General features: G+C 38.1%; 1 protein-coding gene across 1 annotated transcript in view; it reads right to left on the reverse strand.

Annotated features, from left to right (window-relative positions):
* Positions 1–22,528, reverse strand: part of PCNX2 (pecanex 2) — a 161,362-nt gene that overhangs the window by 137,583 nt on the left and 1,251 nt on the right. Inside the window, exons 2-7 of the mRNA XM_062572269.1 lie at positions 17,220–17,425; positions 14,448–14,565; positions 12,131–12,167; positions 9,695–10,990; positions 1,128–1,275; positions 814–959 (exon numbers count right to left, since the gene is read on the reverse strand). Of these exons, the coding sequence (XP_062428253.1) occupies positions 814–959; positions 1,128–1,275; positions 9,695–10,990; positions 12,131–12,167; positions 14,448–14,565; positions 17,220–17,425 (1,951 nt within the window). The remainder of the gene's footprint in view (positions 1–813; positions 960–1,127; positions 1,276–9,694; positions 10,991–12,130; positions 12,168–14,447; positions 14,566–17,219; positions 17,426–22,528) is intronic.

Below are 22,528 nucleotides of genomic sequence, written 5' to 3' on the forward strand. Positions count from 1 at the left end.
AAGCCAGAGGTCATGCTATTGCCCTGCCTGGGAGCTGCTCTTAGCCCCACAGCACACCAGGAGCTGCAGGGCCAGCAGGAAAGGGCAGAAAAAAACCCATCTCTGGTGTCAGGAACACAGCTACCACTGGTATTCTCTCTGTACTGCTTTTGAAGGCAATTTTAAGGGAAATGAGGCTTTTGGGACTGCTGTCATTCAGAGGTATTTGGCCAGTAGCTCACAAGACACTACATGGAGTTCAAACAAACCACCAACAACTATATTGCAGCTTCAATCTGTAGTAATAGCTGTGGAGCAGCTGCATTCCAGGCACAGACATTGAGAAAGACTAGTTCATTCATTAATTCTCTTGAAAGAGGTAGCAGACCATGACTTCGAATGAGAGCAGCCCCAGTGTTATCAGAGACAGTTTAGTCTGAGCCAGCAACTATTCACACTGAAGGACACAGCAGTCAAAAACAGGAACATTTTGCCCAACCATCCCTGTGCACAGTTTCTCATCAGGCAGAAAATGCCGTGGGTTCCTCAGTAAAGACATGCCTAAGTCTGCATTTCTTGAAGATGATGTTTGGAAGATGGATCAAACTTCTGGTACATTTGGCACTGTGCAAACCTCAGGTTTGAGATGGTTCCTGCTATACTTTGAATTCTCCTGTTATTTCTGACCTGACTTGAAACTACTAAGCCATTTTCTTCCATACACACAGGAAACACTATCAGTAACAGAAAGGAATAGAAATATCTTTATAAGGAATCTACGACTGATTTAGGAATTTCTTCAACACTGTAATTATTCCAACTACAGAAACTCACCGTTTTCATCTATGAACACATGCATTGCATCCACAGATAGCTCATCTTGTACAGACGCCTCAGGTCCACTTATTACTTGCAAGACAGAACTATCTTGCTGAGAAGTTACTCGGTAGATAATCTGCCTTTGCCTGTTGCCCTGGTAACTTGACACAAAAATGTTTCAAAACTACTATGAGGAACTTTTTTCTTGTTCTCAATAAGACAAAAAGAAAGAGAAGTTAATTAAAAGTTTATGTCATTTCTACTCAGTGAAACAAAACAGCTTACATCATATCTTTGAAGCACAAAATTGTAAAGTAAACTGGCCTTACAGTGCTGCAAATTTGGCAGGCTCTGGTAGCACCGGACTAGTACTAGCACGATCTTGGCTTTGTACATCTGATCTTTCCTGTTTAGGAAGTTGCTCACAGCGCTTTTCTGTTCCCACCATTTCTTCTTTTCTCTCTATCGTCTGGCTATCTGGAAAACAGGGCAGTGAAGTAGAGCCACTCTCCACAGACAACCATCAAGAACTTTGTTCATTAACATCCAAACAAGAACATTTTAAAGAAGAAAGCTAAATACGGTAACAATTACTCATTTTATGAAAACCATTAAAATGACTTAAGTGATATCATCATAGAAATCTGCATGGGGAGGTATTCTGACTTAGGAAGGCTATGTGAAAGGGTTGTTTCAAGAAGAGACGATGGAGCAATGGATAAATGAGAGAGAATTATGCTTTGCTGCTTCTATTATTCCAGGGGGAAGTAATCTGTCCCCATTCTTTAACAATAAGAAGCTACTTCCCTAGAAGGCCCTAATTGGTTCCCTAGTTTGGTATAGACAGAGGAAAAGTAAAAGCACTGGCCCCTTCTCCTGCTACAACAGGAAAAGCAGCACCTTCAAGAAAACAGAGCTCTAATACATGAGAGCAGGTAACTGCTAATACCCCTGACTTACCCCTTAAACATAATGCAGGAAAAGGGACAAACCAGCTAAATGATTTCACAGTAGGTTTCATGTTTGGAAAATACTGAACTACAGATTTCGGAATAGACATAACTGATTTGTCCTATTTCTACTATTTTTCAATGCATCAATTACATTACCTCACTGCACATGTATATCATTTACTTGAACCAATTTTCTACTGGTAGTCTCTTTTAGATATTAATACTCACACTGAACAGGAAATATTTTGCAATCTTGCTTTAACTGTAAGCTGAAAAAGTTATCAGTTAGGATTTGAAAGTACATCTAGGACAGTGGTTTCATCACCACCATAAGCAGCCACACAATTTTATGCTTTAAATTAAAAAAAGTTGGGTTTTGTTGTGCCTGACAGAGATGCTGCAGTGAGCCCTGTAGTTTCTTGCACTTAGCAAGGTGTATTGAAATGTATTTACCCAGATTTCTTGTATCCCTGCTGTTTAGATGCCTTAGAAATTTAATCATCCTAACCTGCAAGAGTCAGCAATCAAGACAGTGTTGTCACAGCTAAAATGGTCTAAGAATAAAACAGATTCCGTGACTGTACAGAGACGTAATATCTTTTATTATACCAACTGATATCATTGAAAAAAGCAGACAAGCTTTTGAATGTACAGATCAGCTTCTATAAACAAACATTCTGAGTTAAGACATCTCCATACTAGTTTTAATTCACAGAACACACCCCTCTAATACCCTAAAATCCCAGACACTCGCATAAATTCCTTAGCTTTGCTATATAACCAGTGCTCATTGTAGACACTCGTGCTTATTTTTTGGAAAAAAAAAAAAAGACCTAGTGGAAAAAATCAGTTTTTGAAAAAACAATCAACTTTTGGAAAAAATAATCCAAAAACCATGCATAAGAACACTTTTACACTTTGTGTGTGCCATCACAGTTTGCCCCAGAAGTTCTCAGCCCTAATGTAACAAGCCAGGGTACCACAAGCACGAAAAGGTGGGCAGTAAAGACACCATGCAACTCCTGTTTGAAACTGTAGTATTCCTTCAGCTTCCATGAGGAGAAATCTCTCTACGACCCTGGCAATGTTCTCAATCTCTTGCTCTCTTTCTGCAGTACACGACAATCATGGATTTTGATTTCTTGTGCAATGAGTATAATAAGCATAAGTTTGTTTAAGGAAAATCTTCTGGATTTGTTATGCATGGACACAAAATTCTATGGGTGCTGCAGACCTACTTTCTCCTACTTAAGGAGCACGTGGGTGGATGATCTTCTTTCTGAATTAAAAATTTAAACTCAATTTTAAGCAGAAACTGTGCCTTATTTAACTGTAGCATTACTGAAGCCATATCATGTAACTATACCTCAGGGAGGTGATGGAGCCGTAGATACCTAATCATAATCATCTTCTTAAAGACTTGGGCTGATAAAGCTCTAAAATCATTGACAGTGATCAGAAATTCTAGTTTTAATAAATTGGTCCCATAATGCCTAAAACCGACTTCAGGGCTGGAACAATTAAGAAGCTTTTTGAAATTTGATTATTTAGTGGCTTTAAAAATGCCTTTCTTTTCCACTCCACTCCAAACCACAAGCCTTTCAGACTTATTTCCCCTGCAGTGGTAAAGAGTCATAACAACAACATAAATAGTACTGCTTCTTACAGGTTTTCCATGCCAATCAGACAACATAATGGTGATGACTTCTTATAGCACTGGAAAGATAGGCCATGATGGGTTTTCATGATTCTTACTCATTTTCTTCCAAGTGACTTACTTAAAGTGTCTAGACTAGGAGCACTCTGTCAGGGTATGTAATGAGCTCTACATCAGCAAAACACTCCTTGCATAAAAATCACACTGGCAAAGCTCAGCTTTAAGTTGCTGGGAAAACTATTTTTCCAAGAGTAAAGGAAGAGTAAAGGCACAGTATGTCGGTATATCTGCACCTTCACTGTGGCCTTTGCCAGAACTATTAGTCAGGATCACTGCTCAACACACCTCTGATGTACACATGGCTGGCCAGCAGAAGCCTCAAGTCAAGAAGACCCGGGCTTAGCAACTAACTTTATAATTTATCTGGGAATTATACTCCCTATGACTGAAATTTCTTTGGTGGAATTATCAAGATTCATGGCTAAATCAGGCTTGGGAAAGGGTGATTCAGAAGAGGCCTACACAGACTGAGGCTTGATCTGTACAACATTTTCATATTTTGGTTAAGTATAAGATGCATCACTTAGTTATCCTGGTAAAATCTCTAACAACATAAACATTTCTATATGGGAATAAAAGACTTCCTTGTAGACATTTTCAGCTTTATCTGCACTAAAGGGTTCTAACAGCATAGCAACCTTACTTAGAACGTAACATACCAATGCTGCCAAATGAGCCCCTAATTTAAATACAATTCCACTGCCAAAAATTTCCTTTGCCACGTAACTTTTTCATTTGTGAAACTGATTGTAGGTATTCCAAATCACCTATGTACATAAGCCTTTGGTCCACATCAGGATAATGCTGAAAAAAGTTTTACAGTTCAAATGAAGCAGCCGTTGTGTACAATCACAATACTGACAGCAAGTTATCCCAGATTTGAAGTTGCCTTATTTTATTAGGTAATTGGAATGAAATTTTATTGAACTGTGACATTTCTCCAAATCTTTTTTTCTGCTTCATACTCCAGAGTCTCCCAGGCTTTTTCCTGTGGCTTGTATGTGCCTATCTCTAACCCAGTCTCCACAATTCACTCTTGTACGGTAAAATGCCACTGTCGTCATAATTTCAAATGCCATCTGGTTTGAAATCTGGTCAACTCAAACTGAGCTAATTAAGCCTGAGTCTCTTCTGTTCTTTAATTGCTGTGTTGCAGAATCTACTCCTTTCCACAAAACTACATTCCTAAACAGAAATTTTCATTTTAAAATATAGTTGTTGCCAATTGGTTGCAGAGATAACCAACTTCAAATCTCTTTACACTCCTGTCAGTACCTCATATGAAATAACAGCTTTAAGAGGTATGAACTGTCCCATTCATATCTCTGGGGAATATAGGACAAAAACCACAATACTTTAATTGACATTCCTAACCCTTTCTTCACTGATTGTTTCAGCAGAAACATCTAACTTAGTTTTTTTTTTTTTTTTTTTTTTTTTTTATCCACAGTCCAAAATGGCCTATTATTCCCCAAATCATTAAAATAAAAATCTGACATTAAAGCTGGACACCCATCAGAAGACAGCAGCCCAGGGAATCTGACGCAGTCCAGAAACTGCTGTAGAAGTTCAGTATGGGCAGTGAAAAAGCACATAGGAGCTGAACATTAATCCTGAAGCAGTAGGATAAACTAGTAATATGGACAGTAACAGGACAGGACAACTTAAGCACAGAAGTGATTTGCTCAAAATAATCTTTTTAGGCCCATAACACAGCTGCAAATAAAATTAAGATTTCTGAGGTCACAGGTAAGTAGTCTAATGATTAAAACCAACAATTATGTCAGAATAGAAACCTCTGAAATACCCTCATAATTTCTTTACAGATGTCAGCCTGCCCTTGAACATATTATTATCTCTTTGATTTAAAGATTCAAATTTTAAAATCTCAGACTGTCAAGCTTTACAGATTGAGCATCAGATACAGAGAACTGAGTTCTTCACTCCATTTTCCTCCATCCAGAAGGGGATATGAAATGCCACAGAGTTCCCCTCTGGCACTTGGAGTGAGAAGGGACAGGACACTTAGCAAGTTTTTTTGCTGAAGGTGCTACTGTCTTAGCAGCAAACTCCCCTGTTGCAACCTCATATCATGGCTGTTATTTGGATAGGCGGCTCAATGCACAAGACCCCTCTCTCTCATTGCCATATGACAAGCTATAGCTCTCTTTCTCACATAGGGGGAGAGAGGAGAAAGAATCTAAAAATACTCATAGAAGTATGTTTTAGCTTTTTATAGGAGAAGGATAATTGCCTAGGATCCAGAAGAACTCACTCAAGGTTGTGGTTTGTGCACTGCCCAGAATGATGAGTACTTTTTCTAAAAAGAGCCTGCAAAACATCTAAATTCAGGCCAAGTAGTTCTGGTTTTTGTTCTTCCATGCAGGTCCCCACCACTCCCACGACTAGTTTTGTTCCCCGGGTGATAACATTATCTGTCCTAGATTCCAAGTCAACTGTGTCAGAGGAGACAGTACATGAGCCTTTGCCCTGCATAAATCTGAGGTACAGCTGCTCTTACTCAGCTGCAGATATGTCAGAGGAGCCAAAAGCATAGCAATAAACCTGACTTTCTCTATGCATCTCAAAGACTGAAGAAAATTTGCAGCTGCCCTTCAACAGGCCTTCATTATGTGGGTGGTGAAAGTTTGATTCAAAACTGAAAGGACACTGGCCTGAAAGTCATTTTTAGCAATGGTGTCAGTAGTACTTTCTCAGGATTCAAAAGAGATGAGGTGGCAACCGAACAGCTCTTAGACAGCTTTTTTATGTACCATATTTTAACACATTAAATCTGGCATCACTGGTGGGGTTAAGCAAGGCTTTAATTTCCTTGTATTGCATTTTATTGAGCTGGCTATTGGCAATGGCTTTTGCAGTCAAGACAATATATCGTCTGCTTCCACACAATTCACAAGTGTGTGAAGTAAGCGTACATAAGAATCAGCTCTGACATTCACTCACTTTCAAGACTATTCTGATTAGCAAGTTTCCCTGCCTTCTCCACATTATGCAAAATATCAGCTTTCTTACACGCAGCTCTGAATATTTAGCTTTCCATGAATTTGCCAGGTTTCTCACATTTCCTAATATATACCTTTGTGCAGTGTACTTCATGCTCATTTGGACAAGATGCCTATTATTAGTTTTTGCCAATTAAGGGTTTGCAAGGTTAAAAGAACAATCAACAAACATAAACAACCTCTGCCCTCAAAACTTCTGGCACATTGCTTGATTTGCTCTATATTCCCCCCACACACAAACCCTAGGATTTTTTTGAACTACCACTTTAATGTGGGAATAATATTTATTCAGATTTGTTCTAAAATGCTATTGTGTTAAAGCAGATTTGTAATTGCACGACTGTAAACAAATTAGAGGTTTTCTCATTCCTAAAATTAAGTCCTATTTGAGGAAGCAGCCAGTAATGACAGTAATTTATTTTAGCAAGCAGCACATTCTGATTTGGCTGGAAAAATAAGTCTTACTTTTAAAAATAACTGCCTTTGAACTACCTCTCTCCAGCTTAAAAAATTCAGATTCTATCTCCTTTTTTCCCACAGCACCAGTATGACAAGGTCTAGGAGAAACCACACAGCGACAGAAGCCACAGCTTTCTGTTCATGTTTGAGTGCTCTGGTTTTCCTGGTCCTGCTCCTTTTCCAGGATGACACAGGCTGAACCAGGATCAGCTCAGCCCGCCCTAGAAACAAGCAGGACAGCTCAACTATGTACACATGTAGCTTAACCTCACTAAATATATAGACTTAAAGAGTAGGAAATTCAGTTCTGGTCACTTAAAGTAACAGATTGGTTTGAGCGAAGAATCAGAATCCTCATGTTTCCTAAGGACCATGGATTTAGTTAAGAACCACGTTTGCTAGATCTACAGCCTAATGACTACACACACAGTAATGCAGTCTTTTGGGGGAGAGTGTAGTCAGTGTGCAATCTATGAGTTCATCTGATTCGTTCTGGTCATTTGTTTCTTTCCTTTATGTAGTTAGTCTTCCGCTTGTCTGAAAGGCATTTATAGATTAGCTACACTTTTTTTTTACTTACCTCTGAAATTTTATCAGTTCAATTAAGCATCTATCTTTTCCAGCTAAGTCACATCACACAGAAGTCAAAATCCTGTGAAAATATTCTTTTTGCTACGGCTGAGGGGTAGCAAAGATCCCCACACATTTGCCACAACCCTTGCTCTGTTGTGTGGGGAGGGCAAGGAGGCAACTCTTCTATGCAAGTAACCCTTGGTGGGCACTGAGCCCATGGAGAGGCTCTGTGCCGGTGCTGAGAGGGGCAGTCACTCAGCAGCAGATCGGCAGAGGAGGCTCAAGCTGAAAGAAAATTGCTCAGTACCTGCCTCAGGAAGCCACAGAGTATGGACGGGAGCCAGCTACGCACACTGATAAACTAGATAAAGCACAGCAGAAACTGCTCTGAAGAATGAGCAGTCTGAGAAGAACAGACTGGTAAGATTAGATTGACCAGGGAATGGAGAGGAAGAGAAGTATAGGAGAACTGAATACAAACTATGGGGAGGCAATGACTTTAGGTGAGCTAAAGAGAGTGGAAAAGACTAGAAAAGCAACACAGAATGGACTGCTAGGAAGAACAGAGGGAAAGATGAGAGAAGTAATATGGAAAGTAATGAAGTAGGGAAGTAGCACAGGCGAGAAATAGTGTGGCTAAATAGAAAAGGGAAGAACGGGAGGAGAGAAGTCACAAAACTAGAAATATAAAATAGAAGGAAAAATGGATATGAGTGAAAGGTGGAGCAAAATAAACATTTAGTACATTTCATAGGACAAACAAGAATAAATAGAATTAGGAAAGAAAGAGTGAAAGGCAAATGGAATCTACAAGAAAACAAATCTACCAAGAACACAAAAATATCTACACAGTTTTCCCTATAAGGTGAAAAAAATGATTTTTTTTTTTTTTTTAATAAAGGTAACCAATCTTGAAGGCAGTTGTGAATTTTTTGTGCAATGAGAAGCTCTTGAGTTAGCCAGGATAGAACTCCCCTATAGCCTACCCTTGGAAAGGGATATGATTCTTAAACAAGAGCGAAGCTTCATTAAGTTCCTCAAGTTCAATGGAAAATAGGTTATTTAGATTACTTTCTTTAAGGTCGTTTTAGAATATACGTTAGTAAGGAACAACTTAATATAGGATCTAAAGTAAACAGATAACATTTTGGAGAAGAGGAGGAAGTTGATTGTTTTATTTGACTTTCGCCCACATCCTCTGAAACAGGAAATTGCACCAATCACTTGGCAGGTTCTCTGGGATTCCATACACCTTTATTGCATGTTATCTCACATCTTCAAGGAACAGTCCTGCCAGTTTTGCCTAGAGTTGATAAAGCAGTTACAAGCAATGTTCCTTGATAACAGAAAGGAGGCACAGAGGAAGAGAATTAGCGAAGGTGACAGCAAGAATACAAATTAGAACAGGTCTATCTATAGAACTGTTATAAATTGTAGTGCATATATGTTTTTAAAATACCTGTTTGAGATTTGCTTGAATAGTAAATGAAAGTCCTTCGAATTTAATGGAAACTTGCAAGAAAATATACCATTTTTAATAAAATACTACAGGTCTTCACTGAAAACAACTCCCAAACTTTCTTCTTTAAAACACATATATTTTCATTTTAAGCAACTCAAAGTCAAAACTCTTACCTACCAAGAACAAATTTATGATTTTCTTAACTATAAACCAACCATAACAGTCCAGGAATTATAAAAATGTGTGTCTCCACACATGTTTATTAAAAGTTATACCATGACCAATGACAATTCTAGCTTTTTAAATACTGCAGACACACAGAAGACTTCAACATGCCTCTGACAAGATGGGCAATGGCAGGTACAACACTGTAGCTGTACTGATTTTTGTAAGAATGTTTTTCAGTACGCCAACAACCCAGGCCTGCCAAATGCAAGCTATTCTAGTACAAAATATGTCAGCTACTTGGCCTTCACTGGATTTGGCATAAGATTTTTCAAAGGAGCTGAAGAAACTAAAAATATTCAGAAACTGCAGCTGACATTGCACACTGTTTCATTAAAACTTCTTGTCTTACACAGCCCACCCTTCTCTGACCCTTTAAATAAAGTTCTCCCCTCGGAATTTGCCCTACTGCAGACCAGATTTAGTTGCCATAAATAATCATCCTGATTTGCTTATTTCAAGGGTTGTAAATCATGCATCGTACCTCCAACAGACCCGTTTTCTTTCGTATTCTCCATTTTGACAGTGGATTGATTTGATGCTTTCATTTTTGAGGTATTAATGGATTCCAGGAGGGAGACAAACTCTAGAAAGTTAGATTCATTGGGCATCTGCCCTTCTTTAGCTTCCAAGTCAGATTTAGAAGTTGGTAAGGTCTTTTCTTTGTCAGTCACCTCTATGAAATTCTTACTTAAAAGTACATCTGTCCCACTGTCTACACTCAGCACCCGAATGTGCCTCTTTTCATGCGCAGTTCTACAGGACTGTGGATCTAGGTTCTGTTGATCCTCTTTAGGATTGAAAGCCACAACCTGTACATTTTCAGAAGCATTTTCCTCATTTGGATCTGAATGGATGTTAGTTTCTAAAGGAGTATTTGCTGGATTGCTATGCTCCTTTACTACGTTGTCTGGATCACCAGATTCATAGCCAGAACACTGGTTGGATGAGAGATCTGCCTTTAAAACTTCTGGAGTTCTTTCACTTCCACTGACTTCTGGACAAGTCTTACCTTTACTGTCATCAGACAAATCAAAAGTTATAACAGGAATTCTGAGCTGTTCGTTAGTTTGCTGACTCTGCTGATCTGCTGTAATTATGCTAGAGCTGAGGGCTGAGCTTGATCTCTGAGTACCCAGAGCCCTCAGATGGACAGAGCCTCCTACATCACTGAGGGTGTCTGGTGTACTACTCATTGTGATGACAATTTTAATGGGTTCACATAGTTGGTCTCCAGGAAGAGAGTTGTCAACAACAGCAACAGCAGTCTCACTGTCCGAGCAGTCAAGGTCCTCATTGGTATTACCAGCATTACACAAAATTTCCACATGGTCGGGATCTTTGGCTGCAATGGCATTGCAACGTGGGCAGCTACTGGTAAAGCTTGCCTGGGGTGATCCATCCGGCAATTTCTCTCTTTTGCAGCTTTTTGGATTACTCAAGTGGTCTGAAATAACTGAGTTTTCACTGTCCCACGGCTCCAAAGAAACTCCAGTCCTTAAAATGTCACCTTGTGATGGAGAAACATTGGAGAAAATTTTAACTACATCGCTGTCCACAAGAATATCTTGTGATCCGTGCTGTCCAGATGACTGTCCCTTCTCTTCTTTTTCATTTATTCCATTACCAGAACATGTTTCCACAGTAGCTGGTTTTGCCACTATTGCTGATGTGGTGGAACCCAAAGCAGAGGCTGTAGAAATGGGTAATGTATCTGCTTTGATACAAGGTGAGGTAGATGAAATTGGTAGTGCAGCCTGCTCTTCTAATACTGTAACCCCTAATGAAAACACACAAGCATTAGGCCTAACAAACAGGAACACTGTGTATTATTGAGCTACAACCTTTAGCTAGTAAAAACTATTAGAGAGCAGAACAAAGGAAGCACAAATAAAGTAAATGACAATGGTAATTCTAAAGCAAGGATCTTAATGGTTAGCTAGATGTAAAATACTATGAAAGCAAGTAGAGTTAGAGATAATGCTTTAGAGGAGAATAACTATCAGAGTGATTAAACAAGCCATTTGTGATGATAAATAGGAATTAGTGTTTTATGTGAAGTTGTGTGCATACTATAAATCATACTAAAAACATTGTGTCCTGAGATTAAAAGGGTGTTCACATATATGAAAGCTGCTGTTCTAGCCTTTACCTGGAAAGTCTTTCAAGTCAAGACTGGTAGAGTAGTATGTTATTATTATGTCATTAAATAATCAGAATAACCACTTCTTCACAAGAAATAGTAAACAACAAAACTAAAACGTTTTACCTAGAATTATTCTCACTTAGAGATAGAAGAAAAAAAATAAACCAATGCGGCAAAAGTTAGTTACATCACCTTGTGTAATATCTAAACGGTCTCACAGCATATAGGGATCAACTTTCACAAAACAGAAGAATCATTAAATATGCTGAGACACCTCAGTGATTGGATCTGTAGGCAGAGCACGTTTAGCTGGAAATGTTTGTGTTAATGAGCTAAGGGTCATTAATGGCAAGAAGAGTCTACAGTCAGATGGCGTTTAAGGCCTTTAAGATGGGAGCTGAGCTGTGGCTTCCTGTTTCAATGCCTTCCAGAGGACACAGAGCTTCCCAAGAATATGCAACAAAGGCTTCTTCTATCTCCTCATATCAAAACAGGGAAGCTGCTTCCACACCCACCAAGAAGTTGTGGCCCAAAGAGCTTGGCTAACAGCTGAGAATTTACTCTGTTAGAATTCCCTTAAGATTGTTTTCTTGAGGTTTTCCATAAAGCTCCTAACATGAGACATGACAGAACCTGCTGTGGAGTCTTGTGTGCCTTTTCTTTTTTCTTTCTTTCTTTTTTTTTTTTTTTTTTTGGGGGGGGGGGGGGGGGAGAGAGAACGACAAAAAATGGTTAAATAAAGGTTTAAAGAGTTTTATAAAGCTTTCAAGGTACCTTTGAGATCTTCAATAGTTTCACGTGTTGGCAGCTCCTAAAGAGTAATAAACCATGCAAAATTAGTATGGGTTTCTATTCAATATTATTAGAAAAAAAATACCGATGCCATAGTCATCTGATCAGAGGTTAATTATAGTATTGGTTGCTAAATTAAGTATAGTATTAGTTGCTAAACATGACTGAAATTTGGACTTGTTCCTTGCACATAACGCCAGGAGGGAAGGAAGGAAAAAGAAGAAAGGAGGAGGAACGGAGATGATTATTGAACAGTCAGGCTACAAATTGCATCACTGCAATTAGATCTGTGATGCTTGGGGAGAAAAAAAATCTAAGATTTTATAAGATACCTTGCAGTCTCTAATCCAGTTTCTGTTATTTGTTGTTGTTGTTTGTTCTTTTTTGTTTTGGGGCTTTTTAAAAATCATTAAGGAATAGAATGCATTCATCTATTTCCCTTTTCAAGCTATATGTTTCCAAATCACCAAAGTGTTCACTCCAGCCCTTGGTAGCAATTTCTCAATAAAACACTAGAGGGAAAATCCATTAAATTATCTTAGAATCATTTACATTGCAAGCAACCTCCTGAAGTCATTTAGTCCAACTCTCTCCCCAGCCCAACACACTCGAAGTAGATCGTTACAGCAGGTTGCTCAGGGCAGTGCTCAGTAGCATCCTGGAAATGTCCAAGGATGGAGTTTCCACAACCTCTCCAGAGAACTTCTTCCAGTGTCTAGCCACCCTCATGGTAAAAAAAAATCTTTAGATCCAATTGAAATTTTTTATGTTCCAACTTGTCTCCATTGCTTCTTGCCCTGTCACTGCCCACCTCTGAGAAAAGTCTGCTCAGTCTTCTCTATACCCTTCCGTTAAGTAGCTGGAGACAGCACTAAGTTCTCCTTTCAGCTTTTACAAGGCTAAAACATTTCATCAGCATGTTCTCATACAACATGTACCCCTTTTCCCCAGTCATCTTGGTGGCTTTTGCTGGATTAACTCCAGCATGTCAATGTCTGTCTTGCACTAAGGAGCCCAAACCTGGACACAATACTCTAGATGCATACTTCAGCACTCCAAACTGAACATCCCAGATTTATAACTAGAAAAAAGTTATTGAGAAAAATTAATGTGCCATTTCCTCTCCTCTGGCTGACAGGCACAAAAAACTAAGACAAAATAATAAGCATCTCCTGCAAACTCATGGTAGCATGCTGGCAGCAAGGAAAGAAGGTAGGTTTGACTAGACCTGATCTATACATTTGGAAATAGGAGATTGGAATAGGGTCCCAAGGGGAAATTAGTTTGCAGAGGCAAAATGGACAAAAAAACAGAATACTGCAGGGACTGAGACAGAAACAAGGTGAGAAATATTTCACCTGGTAAAAGAAAACTGTTAATGTCTGTGAATAACACAGATGCTACAGAAAGTTAAAACCACTCTAGAAAATGAGGAAATAATTCTGATTCAAAACAGAGTTTAAATAGTTTGCAGTATATAGGGAAGCAAAGGCGGGAGGGAGAGAATGGAGACAATGAAAGATCAAAAAGCTTCTTATTTAGAGATCACTAACCATCCTCTGCACTGAATGAGGCAGGAGTCCTGTAGAAAAAATAGCATTGGATCACATAATTAAAGATTTTATCATTATACATGGGGAGCAGCTTAAGCCTACACAGATAGTGTTCATTCTGTTTCTTAATTTTTGAATATTTGACTCTTCAACCTTCTCATGACTGTTTCTTATTATTGTTTCTTTAATATAACATGTATGTACACCATCTTCATCTCTTCATATTCTTTACTGATTTAAGAAGCGTGACCAGTGGCTTGGAACATATATATGTTTTAACCTCATGTAGACATCTCCTGGATTTAAATCACATTTTTTTTATGCTTACTACTCTACTCCAGGAGTAGATCCCTTCCAAGGCAATGACAGGCTGCTCTGATTGCATTAGCAATGCACAGTAGACATATCCTTTTTTCACTGTACACAAGCCTATCCCTTCTCTGAAAGCAGCTGTGAACACTAGGTGCTTTTGGCAAGATTTACAAAGGCCACTTGGCATTTACAGAGCAGACAGACCGCTCCAGAGGCTTACAGAATAATCTACGGCTTTGCAAACTCAAGCCTTTGGGAAAAGGCTAAGGCCAACCAACACCAGTTGTATATAAAGTGCCTCCAGGGAATCACTGCCTACTGTTTATCGGCAGAGCTATGCTTTAAGTGATAAGTACTTGACAATACAAAAATCCATATGGTAAGCGGTGTATTGCACAAAATGAAAATACTACAACAGAAAACAGCATACTAACCATCACTCCAGATGAGTTCTGTGAGTGGAGAGTCTGCACTCTTGAACTGCTGTCACTTGTTGGAGTAGAGTCATTTTGGTTGATCTCAGCAATTATATCATTATCTCCCATGTTATTGCTGAAACAGAGGGAAAAGGAAGCAAAAAAAAAAGAGAAAAAGAAAAATCAGAGGATCGCAATGAATCTGTGAGGAACCTGAAGAATAATAACAGAATGAGAATCAACAGGACAATGTGATCAAGTGACAGCATGTTTCTTCACTTCTAAAAGACCAGTGCTGAAAATTACTATAATTCCTTTTGTTATTGATCCTTTCCAAGGAGACTTCCTAAAAACATTTTTTTCCTCATTTAAAATGATTCTGGTGTTGTAGGAAAGTGGGATATTGCTATAAGAAATGTAATGAATGTAATGACATCTCTTCAAAGAGATTAAATTTAACAATGCACATATTAGAGGCAGCTTGAAGTAATAAGCATTTCATTCGTGGATGCATTCAGCTATCCACTAATTCTTTCTGTACTTCTACTATTTTTTTCAGTGGACATAGACAAATATTTCTGTACAAGACTTACTAAATGAGAACAAACACATTTTCTGTTTCTCAGGTGTAATACAACAAATATTTAGTTGAAAAAATCATTGCTATGGTAAAATACCAAAAAGAGCTTTTTTTTTCCATATTCACTTTTAAAACACTATACTGTTTTTAAAGCCATTATGCATTATGAGCATTAAAAAATCATTATAGACATGTATAATCCATCAGATCATTTACCTGTAAGTCCCAGTCATCTTCCCACAGACTTTTTCTGTACTTAGCTGGCTTCAAAAACTTCAAGTAACCTGCCTACTACCAGGGTCTGTTTAAAAGTTTCTGTCATCCACCTAATCAAAGTATAAAAATTTTTATTTGCTGATCAAGGGCTAAATAATTGAGTTTTGTGACTACGACCTTGTAAGAGGAACATGTTATAGGATTTAACATGCAAGTTTTAAGGGATAACAACTTCTCAGTTTAAAAAATGGCAGAATAATCAAAGTTTGTATTTGTTTCATTAAATAGGAAAACACTTAAGTTCCATTTAAATTTCAACAAACTTAGAACAATAGATGGACCTCTTAAATTACTGTATCAGTTGTCTGTAAATAGGAAATAGATTTGTGAGTTGGTGATACACAGGAATAGCAACGTCACTGCTAGGAGCGTAGCACAGACTTGTGTGTAAAGACATAAAAGAACAGTAGCATCACTATATACAGATAAGTTTTCTAATAGGTAACTTGCATAGCCTTAACAGTAGCAGAGTTCTCAGTAGGGACTGCAAATGCACTAAAACAGCAAAGTAAGTTCACTCATATAGAGCTTTCTGCTGGCAGTCATAACAAACCCACTCAGTTTAAGCTTTGTTTGGGCATTTCAGTGCTGCAAACAGTCTTGGATGTACCTTACTTCAGAATTTTTCACATCTGCCATAGTGTTCGGGAAGACTGAAAGCTGCTTGCCAGCTTCATTTGCTTCTGTGTGACTCAAGCTTGTAAACCCAGCAGGAGAGCTCAGTTTTAATGTATTCCATAGATTTTCAGTAAACACACAGGAATATTCTACACACACATAAATCTGGAAAAAAATAATACTAGTCTTTAGCCCAATGCTATTTTCCCTTTAATGTTATCTCAGTTTGGATGTAGCCTTATCAACTTTGAGAGTTTATTTTCAGCATAAACAGTATTTGGCTCCTTATAGACAGAAGAGGCTAAAATACCTATTAAATAACCCCTGAAAAATAGAAGCATCTCCAGCTTTCCCCATGAACAGTACTACAGAAGAATCACAGGTAGTTACGAAAAAGTAAGGGAGGAAGAGACCAACACATCTACGTTTGGTCACAGATAGAGAAACTACTACAAGCACGCAAAGGCAATAGGCTCTCAGGCTTTTAAAGCCAGGGCATGAAGTATTTTCTTGGCCAACAGGTGCAGGTCACTTCCTCCCTTCTTCCCAGGTCAGCATTGCAAGGATTTCACTATGTTCCTGTAAGTCCCAAGCAATTACCCAAGGTTTTCTTAGAACCAGAATCCTCTCCAGTTAAGGTAATGCATTACATAGACAGACTTTAGTAACAATGCAATCTCTTTATCATATACATGTAGAGTAACACACAGCCTTTAGCAAGCCTAAGCCACAGCACTTTCTAGACCTATTGTATCTCATTCTAGCATTTTAAGGAGCCAAGTGCTTCCTTGCACCTCTTAGTGAGTAGCTGCCCCAGGGGCTTGAACCTTGCTAAAGTGCTTCCTGGATCTTGCTGGAAAAAGCCTCATCCTAAAAGGACCTACTTCATTACAGAAGAGCCTGGCACTTTATTCTCTCTGATGAAGACAGAGCTCTTCTCCCTGACTCTTAAACTTCTTTAGGTTAGATGTAACACCAGGAAAAGCTTTTCTACCGCTCCTCCAGCACTTAGACTTCCTTAGAAAGCTTCTTCCAGCTCTTTCCCAGGATCTTTCATCACCTCCAAAACAGGTCTCTTTCTCTGCCTTCCTCTCCCTTCATCAAGCCCAGCTACTGCCCCACTCCTGGATCAGGTGCTTCATCACAGGTATGCTGGAGTCACCAAACACAAAAACAGTAAGCAGGTCTTAAGAAGTGCTGTTCCTTACACAACTGTAAGGAGTTTCCTTACAGTCAACAGATTTCTGCTATGCAAGACCACGGTGCACACCTACTCCTTTTATGAAATTTGTCAAACTGTGCAGTGAAAAACTTACCTACAATTTGGTGGTTTAACTGTGTTTCCTTTTGGGACTTCTGTATCTTTACATTGCCTTCCATTTTTTCTTGAGATCTTTTGTTGAATTACTTCACCTTTATCAAACATAAGATGCAGACGGTAACTGATCACCTTTATTATTGTGAAGAACACTGTCACCGAGCTGCAGTATACAAAAACTGTGATGGTATTCGGTGGGAAAGCCTACAGAAAAGAATAATAAAGAAATTATTATAATAGTTTATTTTCAGAAGATGCCACTAAAATTTTCCAATTCATTTTCAAAACTGTTTTATTTCATATTGTCTGTTATTTGTACTTCTACTGAGTTTTGCAAATCCAAGTATTGCCTCTCTGTACAGCATATTTGAGTCTCGCTTACCAGCATGTTGTAAAGATTGGCTCAAATTTTAAACCATTGTACAAGTTCTTCTTTTGCCTAGCTATGGATGTTAACTCCTTTCTTAACAAAATCAGTAAAATCTCACAATCAATAAACTACCCCATTCCCAGGCTAGTTGTAGCTGCAACCTTTTCTAAATCACGTGCTTATAAAAATGCACACACAAAATGAAACTATCTACAAACAGGAAATCCCCTTCCAAAAATTCTGTCATCTTACTCTGCTTCTCAGTTCTGACTTAAGAGTAAAGTGCTGTAGTTCAATCTCATTTTACTAACACTTCACAGCATGTCTCTAGATATCTTCATTGATAAAGAACTTTAAATAATTAAACAGAACTAGTCAAAACAAGTGAATAAAATGCATCTAGACAGCCAGCCTCTTTGAACTCTTTTTTTAAATGTTCATAATTGTTAATTTGCAGCTGTCTGCGATCTGTCTGCTGATCTGTGATGAGCACCATATCTCCTAGTCATTAAAATGAATTATAATTCGACCAAAGCTTGAAAAGTCCTTTCATAGATATGACATACTAACAACACTTTCATATGTAAGTACTTTCTTACTGTAAAGGGAGAATCATATCAATGGATAGTTGCAGTTATCATTGAAGAGCCAAAGCCCTTACTATTATAGTCATGGAATGCCCTTATGAATTGTTTCTGTTCAGTTGCGGGCTCACAATGAAATCTCTTACTGTTTTGTTTTGTTTAAATAGTGTTACTATATTCCTGCGCAAACTGTAGCAGGAGCAAAAAGGAAGACTCCCAATATTCAAGGACTGCTTAAAGTCTACTGAGGCTAATTTTTAAGAACAGTCTTTACTTTGGGTCCTAAATCTTTCATTTTAAATACCAGCTTTGAAGCTGAAGCAGCATTTGGATGTAAAAGATGAGAAGTCTTTAGCTTAGAAATCTTTTCAGATTCAGAAAAAAAACACGCTCACCACATGTAGGTGAGGAATGGACATGAATTAGGCATCCTTACTTCATTGCTAAAACAAGCACAGTGTTTCTCTTGATGTTGAAATTATAACTGAGTGGGCTGCTTTTCTGCTTTTGGCTAAGTGACGCTGTATACTTTCAAGACGTAGACGTGAAAATTTTCAGGTATATCCTTTTTTAGGACTATTCTGATTCATACATCAAGAATCTAAAGGTGGAGAAACTATTTAGCATGTAGGCATTACTAATGACACCTAATGAGAAATACATTTACTTTCTACAAGTTGAGGCTTAGTCTGTTAGAGTACTTCATGGTACTATGCACATACCAAAATTAAGCATATCCTTCATGTCTTCACTGAACCTGGACCAGAAAGAGCATCAGTCTGCAAGACAACGCTTGGAGTAGAAATTCTGGTGGATAAGGTTAAAGAATTTGTATTTTGTAACTAAACTATGAGTAATGTATTTGCAAAAAAAAAAAAAAAAAAAAAAGAAGAAGAAAAATAATGTTGGGTTTCACAGAGAATGATAGCCAATTATTTGTAAGGATTTGTTCAAATGAGGGATTTGTTCACTTTCTGAGGAATCTCTTCTCCTTTTCACTAAAAAGCACAGACTGACCACTCGTTATTAAATAACACCTTAGAATACATCATTATTCAGCATAAATGAGCCAGTGGGAAAGAAGTGCTTGATAGGTGACATTCCTAAAGCTTAACACTCATTGCAGGAATATTGTCAAGAGAGTACAAAAGAATAAACTTACCATAACACGGTATATGTTTGTGTGGAGCACACTACAAGAAAGAAAGAATCAAAGGAAGCTTCTCAAATTTCAAAGTGAAAAAGAGGCCCAGTTTTGCCAAATGCTGCACGCTGCACGCCATCACCCCTGCCCTGTAACCAGACTGCCCAGGCAGGCACCCTGTGCCTCACTGGCATCTCCCTGCAGGTCTGCCCCACATACAGTACGCATGCTCACAATTCCAAAACTGCCTATGTGTTCATATCACTATGGTTGGTGTTCCCAAGTATTGATACATGAAAGCTATAAAATCTGCCTGAATTAAGGAAGAATTAAATTATAGACCACCAAGGAATTACATGATAGATTCACTTTTGATGTGTTACAGTTATAATTAGCCTGGTTTCCTATGGAAATTAGGCTTTATAATCACACCATGTGTCTATGTATCCATCGCCTCCCTCTATCCCCTCTGCTGAATTAATTAGTTCTGTGGCCACTTTTAACTCACTTTGGTAGAACACACCCCACTGAGCACGCACACACACCTCCTATATTAATGAGGAACCCACACAGCAATCTTGCCTTCTGAATGCCCCAGTCACAGGAAAAGCTTCAGCTGAGTTGACACTATTAGAAACTAGAAAAAAAAACATTCACAGGCCCAAATCCATTAGAGAACAGCTTCATGAGATTCCACAAGTTTCTGTGGAAGCTGTAGCTCTGGCTTTCCTTGCTCTTATCCAGTTAAAGGCTCCACCATGATATACTTTTTGTTTTCCAGTTGCTTCCACTGTTATTCCCTGCAGCAGAACATATTGGGGTCACAGGCAGAAATATAGGTTTATACATTCCAGATGTGGCCTGATTTACTACTGCAAATGCAACACAAAGCTGATGTGCCCATGCTGGGAGGGCATTTGACTGGGACTTCTGCCTGTCCAGAGATCCCAGACGAATGGCCAAATTCTTCATATTTCTGCTAATATTATTCAGTTTGTACAAAGGCAAAAACTAACTTTGCATTATTTTAGTGTATTCCTAATTCAATACATTTGACAGGGAAAAAATGATTAGTATGGGCACTGAACCACCAATGTTTCTAAACTTTTAGAATGTTTCCACAGCAGCATAAACATAAAAAAGTTTTATGTCATTATATTGTAGGCCTCTACCCTAAGGTGACCGAAACATGTATTTCCTAACATAGAGATGTGTCATCGTTGAACAAAGTAATAAAGCTTGTAAATGGAACTGAATAATTAAAATTGGCTGGGATACAGCTGGGTCCACCTCATGCTGGCTGTCTGAGTCACCTAAAGTTAGATGGTGCTATGCCTGGGCCTTGGTATCTTGGTATGCCACAGAACCCTAAGTGAGCTGGCAAATAAATATACAGTCAGCTAACACAGTAAGACTTGCAGAAGAAAGAGTAGGAAATATGATATTGAGGCAAAAGAAAAATATTTTGATGATAATTTATCTTCAGTTAATAACTTAGAGATGTCCACTACACAGTGTAAAAATGTGGAAAAATAGGCAGTGAATAAAATTACAAGGAAGTAAGTTCAGTTTCAAGTGTTCATCCTACCTCACTGTAAATACAGTCAGTACAGTGTAGCTTACCCCTCTTTCATAGAGGTATATGCATCCTTACCTTTACTGAAAGATAAAGTGGGGAAAAGTGTGGTCAAATGGGACTGGAAGCAGCTGACATGCAGCTAGTTCAATTAGTGCTTACTTTTAAGTAATTTGTTTGTGTGCCCATACCATTACAATGCCATGTTGTATTTATGCTATTATAGTATGAATTTAAAACCTAATGCAAAAGAAGTAACGAGTCTTTAAAAAACAGTAAGTTCAAGAGAGTTCTCTGTCCAAAAAATGGCAGAAGAAACACACACTAAACCATTTTGATGATTCATCAAAATGTGGATATGCACTGTCCTGCAGCATGTAAAATAAGCTATAGTACAAGCATTCTGAAAGTCATCTCTCTGCTTCAGTGGTGTTCTACCAAGGCTGAATTTAGCCAAGGTGCTTTTTATGACAAGTGCTGCTATTTTCATGCACAGAGCATCTGGAAATCCTGTGCTGTTTGGTGAAATAAAGTAATGAATTCATAATTCATTATGATGTTTGACAAAGCAAAATTACAAGAGCTCTCATTACTATTTTGAAAGTTTTTTTTAATAGCAGTGATGCTCCAAATATTTTTCTATGCACATGGATGTGCCTTTTCAAAAGTAGGGAAGTTAATAATGGAACTATTTAATAATAGCTAATGCAAAGCAAGCTATGCTGACAATGCTATAGAATGAAATCCTCAGTCTACACAACAGAAACACCTTGATACTATAAGCTTCCTGACCCTACTTTGTCCACATGTCTCAGCTGACCTACTGGGAAAAATCTCAAAATTGTTGGATGAATTTTCATATTCCATTGAACTCAAAATGTTTCAACGTGACTTTCCGACTTTGACAAAGGCTCGATTAAGACGATCCAGAACAAAGCCATTTTTTTTAAATAGTATTCTGTTTTGTTTTGATTTTACCATTTCAAGGATGCCAGTAACAGCTTTAGCTGAATCCAAAATTATTGGTGTTAAGTGTGTGTGTGTAATGCAAATATCATCCCAAATTTTACCAAATATAAAACCCAAAAGAAAACTTTTAATTAAAAAGCAGGTTCAAGAGGCAAGAACATATCTAACTTGCATAATGCTTATGAAGACCAACCAGCATAATATATGCATTACCGCTATCGAGGATAAAAAATTCCCATAGTGATACATTAGCTCAAGAACAGAGCTCTTGCATTTAACCAAATGATTCATCAGAAAGTCAGCCAATCAGCACAAAAGCAAGTCCATCTGGATAAATAAATATGAAACCCATGAGAAAGAGAGATAAATTTAATAGATAAATCAGATCTTTCCTTTCCTTTAAATAACTTTCACTGCTTATCGTAGTTCTAACCTACTATCTTTGGATCCCAGTGTTCTTTCTACGCAACTCTGTATGCTTTCTTGCATGCTACCAGTTTTTGAGGTATTTCCCACATGGCAATACATATTCTTCCAGATACATCCCTACTTATATCAAATGGAAGAAAAGCTTTTCTCTTTTTTACTACACATACCACTGACAGTAATTTCTACAACGTAAGACACTTGCTGGTGGATATACAAAATAGACCTAGTTGCTCAG

This window comes from Rhea pennata, chromosome 3 (genome assembly GCF_028389875.1).
Source record: "Rhea pennata isolate bPtePen1 chromosome 3, bPtePen1.pri, whole genome shotgun sequence".
In the NCBI taxonomy this organism is placed as follows: Eukaryota; Metazoa; Chordata; class Aves; order Rheiformes; family Rheidae; genus Rhea; species Rhea pennata.